Raw genomic sequence first — 8,474 nt, 5'->3', positions numbered from 1 at the left:
CTGGCCGTAGGACACACCACGCTCCTTCCCTCCTTCCTACCCAAGGTCTCTGTCCTGCCTGCTCCGTACTGGAAGCTCCCTGCTGACCCTCTAATCTTTATGTGACGGCTCCTGTTTTTGCTAATCAAACCTCAACCCCAACTGCCTCCTCACAGCAGCTTTCGTCGACTGCCCCATCTAAAGCAGTCGTCCCTGAGACACAAATCTGATGGGAGATACACACTTTAAATGTGCCCTTCTCCTAAACCTAAGAATTTGAATTCTGGGCTTCTAAGAACAAACAGTGGGAAGGACACAATTGCCCTTTGAAAATTACAACATGAATGCCTCTCTGGAGGGACACTTGCCATATGGTAATGCAGTATTTTATTTACTCTATTAGTAACTACTATTTGATAACATTTATAATATTAATAGAACTTAATCTAAGAGAAGTTCAACTTACATTTTTCTTTCCTTTTTTTTAACATTTCAATACTGGATATTAATCAGAAAGACAGTCAAAATTACTATGGTCGAAATTCTTCCATCAAAAATTTGTAATAAATGTTTGGTAGTGGTCTATGTACAATTCAGTTTTTGGTGTAAAGTTCTTTGGCTGCAAGAAAAAACATTTGGTTTACTTCACTAATAGGAATATCTCTTAATGCTGGGATGGCCTCCTCTTGGTATTTCTTTGGCTGTTGGTTTTTGGCATAGTTATCTGTAAGAAGAGGACAAAAGGCTCTGTTTACCCAAGGAATTTCTTCAACAATCTCTGTGGTTTGTGGAAACCCACCACATAGTTTACTAGGCTAATGTTTGGATAATGACAAATACCATGTTTAACATAATTAAAAGGCCCCTTAAATTCTCTCTTTAGAAGAAATGTCCCAATTAGAATAAAAATCAGCCAAGTACTTTTTGCATCCTCTAACTTGGGTAAGAAATTGATATTTCAGGGACTTCCCTGGTGGCGCTGTGGTAAGAATCTGCCTGTCAAAGCAGGGGACACGGGTTCGATCCCTGGTCCGGGAAGATCCCACATGCCGCGGAGCAACTAAGCCCACGCGCCACAACTACTGAGCCCATATGCTCTAGGGCCTGTGTGCCGCAACTACTGAGCCCGGGTGCTGCAACTACTGAAGCCCGCAAGCCTAGAGCCCGTGCTCCGCAACAAGAGAAGCCACTGCAATGAGAAGCCCCTGCACTGCAACAAAGAGTAGCCCCCGCTCGCCACAACTAGAGAAAGCCCACGTGCAGCAACAAAGACCCAATGCAGCCAAAAATAAATTAAAAAATATTAATATTTCATTCAACTGTAAAATGATGATTCAAGCCCCATTTGTACATTTCTCATAGGAACAGAATTATATCAACACCCCAATCATTTGGTACAATCATTCATGCAAACTTAACAATTTCCCCTCTTTGTACAAATTGTCTATTTGCTGTAATTCCAGCCAAGTATGCAGGGAACACAGTAGGTTATCAGAAAAGCAATATCTAAAAGTTAAAAAATCACACCAGAACTTTAAAAATACTTTGCTTCCTAGAATCCAAGCAAGTTCAGGAATCTTTTTTTTTTTTTTAATTTTGGCTATGCCACGCGGCTTGTGGGATCTCAGTTTCCCAACCAGGAGACTGAACCCAGGCCATAGCAGTGAAAGCCGGGAATCCTAACCATCAGGCCATCAGGGAACTCCCAGGAATCTACTTTAATCTTTAGACTTGAAATAAAAGAACTTAACAACAACTACAGAAAACATGCTGTGGCTCTTCTATACACTTAATTGCGGTCAGGTGTACACAGTGATCCTGAGGATACACACCCCCAAATTCCTCCTCCTAGACAAGGTCTGTATGGACCTCTTTGTCATCCCTTGATCAACACAGCTTGTTTAGGATAAAAGAAGTTTCTCTCAGGCAAAGTTGCCAAGGAACATATTACATACTTGTGGTTTTTATGGGAAAATATACCTGTTAACTAGTGTAATAAACAGCATATTCATGACAGCTTATTTGTGCCATGTGAACATTTCCTCTGGTATAATCGTATTTATTTCTCCCAGTTTTTTTTACTATGCTGATGTGTGTCAATTACTACAGCCTGTTCTTTGTTGCTTTTTCTTTTTAAAAAGTATTTATTTATTTATTTCGCTGTGCTGGGTCTTAGTTGCAGCATGTGGGATCTTTTTAGTTGTGGCATGTGGGCTCCTTTAGTGGCAGCATGCAGGCTCTTAATTGTGGCATGCGGGATCTAGTTCCCTGACCAGGGATTGAACCTGGGCCCCCTACACTGGGAGCACAGAGCCTTTTTTTTTTTTTTTAATGATCTAGGTTTATTTATTATTATTATTATTATTTGGGCTGTGTTGGGTCTTCATTGCTGCGTGCGGGCTTTCTCTAGTTGTGGTGAGCAGGGGCTACTCTTTGCTGCGGTGCACGGGCTTCTCATTGCGGTGGCTTCTCTTGTTGTGGAGCACGGGCTCTAGGTGCATGGGCTTTAGTAGTTGCAGCATGTGGGCTCAGTAGCTGCAGCACATGGGCCCCAGAGCACGTGGGCTTCAGTAGTTGCTGCACGTGGGGTCAGTAGCTGTGGTACACGGGCTTAGTTGCTCCATAGCATGTGGGATCTTCCCGGACCAGGGATCGAACCCATGTCCCCTGCATTGGCAGAAGGATTCTTAACCACTGCGCCACCGGGGAAGTTCCGGGAGCACGGAGTCTTAACTACGGGACCACCAGGGAAGTCCCTGCTTTTCTTGACAAAAGTGTCAATACCCGACTCCTCCAACCCCCGGCACTTTCCTTTGATATAAATTTACCTGTGATTGTATGAATGGAGTTGAGTGGAGAGGTACTCATCATGTTTATCCCGAATAAGAGTACGTAACCAATCACTGCAGTAATGAGGAGGTACACAGGCAGTGCAACTGCCCAGTATCTGAAGAAAAGAATATTAAAGTAGGTAGCAGACTTCCTAAAAAGTTGCAGTTCTCTACAGTTCATCACCAAGTTAATACACTTTTAAACTTAATTTTAGCTTTGACTGAAATAATACATGTACCTAAAAGGCAGTCCAATAGTTCTACTGGCCTACAGTGAAGCTGGTATCTTGTACCCCTGTTTGAGCCCTGGTGTCTTTCTTCCCAGTAGGAAACACCTTCAGCACCTAAGCTGTTTCTTCTGGTGTTTACCTCCACCTTCCTACATAACATACTCCTATTACTATTTCTTGACTTTATAAACTTCAGACATTTTCTCTGAACATCCTAATATGGAGATAAAGATGTATATATAAATAATATTTGCAACTGTAACGTATTATTATTATATGTCTTCTTGTACAATTTTTTGTTTTTCCTGGAAATTAATTACTTTTTGTCTGTTTGCTTGGTTTCCCATGTACCTATCAATACTCAATCCTCAAATTCTGATAGAATCTAGTATGCCTCTTAATACAGTTAAACACATCAAATGCTCTACCTCACGTTTTATTGGGTGCATTATTTAATAATTTCTTCCCTACTGTTTTCTCTTTCTGGAACTTCTAAGAGCTTTTTTGCTGTCATACTTTCCTCATCTTTTCTCTATTTTCTATTTTGCTGTACTCTGTCCTACTTTCTGGAGATTACTTTTGGTGTTTCTTCTAAACCTTCAATCAAAATGTTAATTTTGGCTACCATAATTTCCAAATGCAGTAATTCTCTGAACATTCCCTATTTTATAGCATCCTGTTGTTTCATAGTTATAATCTTTTTTTTATCTCTGAGGATTTTATTTTAAAGTTTTCTTCTGCTCTTTGCATTATCTACATTTTCTTCAAGTTTCTTTTCTCTTTTCTTTTTTTGCTTTTTTCTCTTGTATTTCATTTTAGAGGCTTTCTTTTAATGTCTGATAAGTTGCCCATTCATATGTAAAGATGAAGGCAGGGAGGCGGCCAGGGAGACATAAAAATATAAAAATATAAAGATGAACTACTAACAAGCTAATTGGAAGCACTGTGCATATGTGGGCTGGGATGGCCAACTGGAGACGCACACTATGGGAGACCTGGCCATTCCATTGGAGGATCTCTAATTATCAGAAATTAGAGACCCTTTCTCTTGAGCTGGTCAACTTCTTCAGGGAGGACCCTCCTATCTTGCTGGGAGGAGGCGGGTGGTATAAGCCTGCCAACCACAAGCCTGAGAGCCTAGTGAGGAAAGGTGCTTGGGAGGAATCTCACTATTCAGAAATGCAGATTTTCACTGATCCCTGTTTTCAGTAACGTGCCTAGTTAGACCTAGTGTCCCCCAGACTAGAGACTCTCACTCAGCCTTTCCAGAGCATAAAACTCCTGTCTTCTGCAGGGGAGGGTTGGTCTCCAGCTCTAAGGGCTGAGGAGGGGGATTTGAGGGTTGAATGCTCTTTAAACACTGTTTTCAGCCCAACCCAGAAATACCATGTTAAAGAGGTACCCGTACCTCCAATGTCTGGGCCTCTCTGTGTTGTGGGCACAGAGGCTCTGGCTGGCTTCCCTGCTTTAGCAATGTGGGAAAGTGGAAATTCAGTTAGTCACCTCTCACCTATCTGCAATCCACTTCCCAAGATTTTATTGATACACCTCCACTATCCCGTTATTTGCTCCTGTGGGTTTATAGCTTAACAATTATTTTTTTCTATGGGCTTATTTTAACAAGATTTTGGGAGGAAGTAGAGATAAAGATGTGCATTTAGTCCACCATCTTTAAATAGAAGCGTATCAATAATCAACTTTAAAAAGCTTTAAATTTCTATATGGCTATTTATGGATCTTAAAAGAATAAATATAAGATTTGCATAAGTCTTAAGAAAAAACCTGATCCTTCAAAACAGCATTGATATACTTTTACTTTATTTAAGAAATACATTGAACTTACTTTTGAGGCCAATAGGTTAAGCCTAAGGAGTTTAGCCAAGATTCAGGAATAAAAGCCCACACAAGATATAGTACTGCAGAAGAGGGGAAAAAAAAAAAAAAGGAAAAAAGGTCAGTAAGGCATGCATCCAATCTATCAAGGTTCAGATAAAACAACTAGAGAGAAGCTGGCGGGCTGCAACGCAAGAGCCCACGTGCCACAACTAAGACCCGACGCAGCCAAAAATAAATTAAAAACAACACAAAAACCATAAAATTTACCATCTTAACCATTTTAAGTGTAATGTTCAGTAGTGTCAAGTATATTTGTATTGCTGTGAAACAGGTTTCTAGAACTATTTCATCCTGTGAATCTGAAACTCTATACCCATTAAACTCCTCTTAGTTATTTTAAAAAACATGTCTTAACTTCCACTACTCACACTGTATTTTAAGCAATTTAAGGGCAGAAATCATGCCTTAGTAATTGTTGTAATCCTTACAGCACCTAGCAATTTGCTTTATACGTAGTCGGTGTTCAACACTTCATCCCCACAGGGTTGAAATAACTACAGACATTTAGGGGCATAAAGGTGAATTTATCTACCCTTGTTCTGATCCACAACATGCCTTATCTCCTAGAGCACAATCTTATTTCCCTCAATTCGGGTCTCTGTGGCACCCTTTACTGTTTTCCCTCTATTATAACAACTGCCAACCTCTGAGCACTCAATGTGGCTAAGAACACTTCTGAGCACTTTACATGCATTATTTCATTTAATCCTCAAAACAATCCTAGTAGGTATTAAGCCATTTTTACAGATGAGGAACTGGAGTCTCAGACATGCTACATCCTCTGTCCAAGGTAAGTGGCAGAGAAAAATTTCAAGCCTGTGATGATGGATTAACATTTTTCTCAACAAATATGTATTACGGAATTCTCTGTGTCAGGAGTGTGTGATACAATGGTGAACCTGAAAGAGATGGCCTCTGCCCTCTCCGAGCTTAAAATTGAGCAAGGAATAGAGAAGAATAAATTGGTGTTTTCAATACACTCTGATAAGTGCTAATGAGCGAGTAACAAAAGAGGATATCAGAACAAATTAAGAAGACCCTCAGCCCACAGTGGCGGTGATGTGAATGGTTAGGAAAGATTTCCTGGAGAAGTCATTAAATTGGGGCCTAAAGGATGAATAGGGGGTTAGCCAGATGAAAATGCTGGGCTTGCAGATGAGAGGAAGGAAGGAAATATGAGAAAACAGTGTTCCCAGCAACCACCACAGAGAGAGCGCTGGGGATCTGAAGAGAGAGCTGGTGTGGTAGATGGCAGAGGGAAAAGCTGGCAAAGAACTGGCGTGGAGCTTGAGTTTTCAAGATTAATGAAATACAAACAGCACTTCCCTGGTGGTGCAGTGGTTAAGAATCCGCCTGCCAATGCAGGGGACGTGGGTTCGAGCCCTGGTCCAGGAAGATCCCACATGCTGCGGAGCAACTAAGCCCCTGCGCTATAAGCCTGTGCTCTAGAGCCCGGGAGCCACAACTACTGAGCCTGCGTGTCACAACTACTGCAGCCCACGTGCCTAGAGCCCATGCTCTGCAACAAGAGAAGCCACCGCAGTGAGAAGCCCGCGCACCGAAGAGTAGCCCCTGCTCGCTGCAACTAGAGAAAGCCCACGTGCAGCAACAAAGACCCAATGCAGCCAAAAATAAATAAATAAATACATTTATTAAAAAAAAGAAATACAAACAGTGGGGAAACAAATGCAAATTCATAAATGGGAATGATTTGCTTAGTTTAATTAAGTGAATGAATATTTACTGTACATCTGCCATATGCCAGGCACTATGAGAAGGTTGAGGCTATATAGATAAATGAGACATGGTCTCTATTCTCACAAAGTCATGTGGGAGAGAGAAACGAGTCAAATGTAGTGGCAGGAACTTCCCAGGCACTATCTTACTGGACCCTCCCCAGACCCCTCTGAGGTGTGTGCTAGTAATCCTTACTCACAGGTGAAAAAAACTGAGGCTCAGGGAATGTAAATAACTTGCCCAAGGTCTCACAGCTAAACGTTACTCAGCGGGAATGAGAACCTGAGCAATGTCTTCGCACTGCGCTTACAGGCAGCAGCCAGAGCACTGGAAATGACATGAAGTGGAGGCGACATATTTGGGGGAACCCCAGGCAGCATGGAGTGGCTTGGGCATAAAGTACGAGGCTCTGAGCAGGGAGAAACCAGCCGGAAAAGTGAACAGGTCCCAGATCAGGGAAGACCTTGGGCGAGGAACATGGACTTTATGCTCTGGGCAAGGGGAACAACTGGATATTTTGTTGGTAACTTTACAGTTACAGCAGACTACCAAGAGAAATAACCATCCAGGCTCCAACGAGAGGTTTTAATCAGGGGAGTTCACGTCTGGATCTCAAGTGTGTCACTGTGACGGCTGCATGTAGGATGAATCTGTGGAAGAAGTGAGACCCCGGCAGGCTCAGTGGCAGCAGCAGATGAATGAGTTGGGGGAGAAGGAAAAGTACAAGTGAAGACGACTCCCAGGCTTTCAGAGTGGGATCTAGTCATTCCAACCCTGAAGAAAGAGATACTGGAGCAGTCATTCTCCACACAGCATCGAGAGATTTTCCAAAAAGACAAATCTGACCCTATCACCTGCCAGTTCAAATCCTTCGATGCCCTTAGAATAAAATCGAAAATCCTTCCTAGGGCTTGCAAGAACTTGAACGACCTGGCTCGGCCCGCCTCTCCAATGTTCAGCCCTCACGCACTATGCTCTGGCTCTGGACAGTGTCTCATTTCTGTGCTTCAAACAACCCTGCGGACGCAGGGTCACTGCAGTTACAGCGAGTGCTGTCTGCCTGGAACGATCTTCCTTTGGCTCTTCCAATGCAGATGGTTCCTTAGCCTGCTTTATGTCACCTTAAGAGAGGCTTTCCCCAATCACTTGCTCTCCCAGCTGTGTCCCACCTACCACACCTTCATTACTCCCTGTCATTTCCCTTTATTTCCCTCAAAGCTATTACCACAATCTATAACTACTGTGATGGACGGAATATTTGTGTTCCCCCCCGCAAATTAATATGTTGAAACCCTAATCCGCAATGTGATGGATTTGGAGGTGGGGCCTTTGGAAGGCAGTTAGGTATAGATGAGGTCATGAGGGAGGGGTCTCCATCATGGGATTAGTGTCCTTTCTTTCTCTACTACGTGAGGATACGGCAAGGAGGTGGTTGTCTGCAAACCGTAGGAGGGCCCTCACCAAGAACCCAGCCATGCTGGCATCCTGATCTTGCACTTCCCCGTCTCCAGAGCTGTGAGAAATAAATGTCAATGGGTTAAGCTACCCAGTCTACAGTACTTTGTTATAGCAGCCTGAACAGATTAAGACAATTAGTTTTTTAAATCAGTAAATATTTCAATGTACAGAGAGACTCATGTAACCCCTGAGTAACCACCACCTAGTTTCATTATGACTGCTGGGTACTGGCCTCTGACCTCCTCTATCCTATTACTTTCTGCCTCACTGTCTCAGGTTTCAACCTTACTGACCTCCATGCCTCCTTGGGCTTTTGCACTGGCTCTTCTCTGGGAGGCTCTTT

The 8,474-nt window shown here is 42.7% G+C and overlaps 1 protein-coding gene across 2 annotated transcripts in view; it reads right to left on the bottom strand.

The window, feature by feature from the left end:
- Positions 1 to 510: 510 nt before the first annotated feature.
- PIGP (phosphatidylinositol glycan anchor biosynthesis class P) overlaps positions 511 to 8,474 on the bottom strand; it is a 10,947-nt gene continuing 2,983 nt past the window's right edge. For both annotated transcript variants that reach the window (XM_007470492.1, XM_007470491.1), the window contains 3 exons: positions 4,884 to 4,956; positions 2,808 to 2,926; positions 511 to 703 (listed from right to left, as the gene is read on the bottom strand). In XM_007470492.1, the coding sequence (XP_007470554.1) occupies positions 573 to 703; positions 2,808 to 2,926; positions 4,884 to 4,956 (323 nt within the window). In that variant the 3' untranslated portion in view covers positions 511 to 572. The remainder of the gene's footprint in view (positions 704 to 2,807; positions 2,927 to 4,883; positions 4,957 to 8,474) is intronic.

The sequence above is a fragment of the Lipotes vexillifer genome, unplaced genomic scaffold (assembly GCF_000442215.2).
Source record: "Lipotes vexillifer unplaced genomic scaffold, Lipotes_vexillifer_v1.1 scaffold402, whole genome shotgun sequence".
NCBI lineage: Eukaryota > Metazoa > Chordata > Mammalia > Artiodactyla > Lipotidae > Lipotes > Lipotes vexillifer.
The sequence above is the reverse complement of the archived record's forward strand: the minus strand, read 5'-3'. Positions and strand labels throughout refer to the sequence as shown.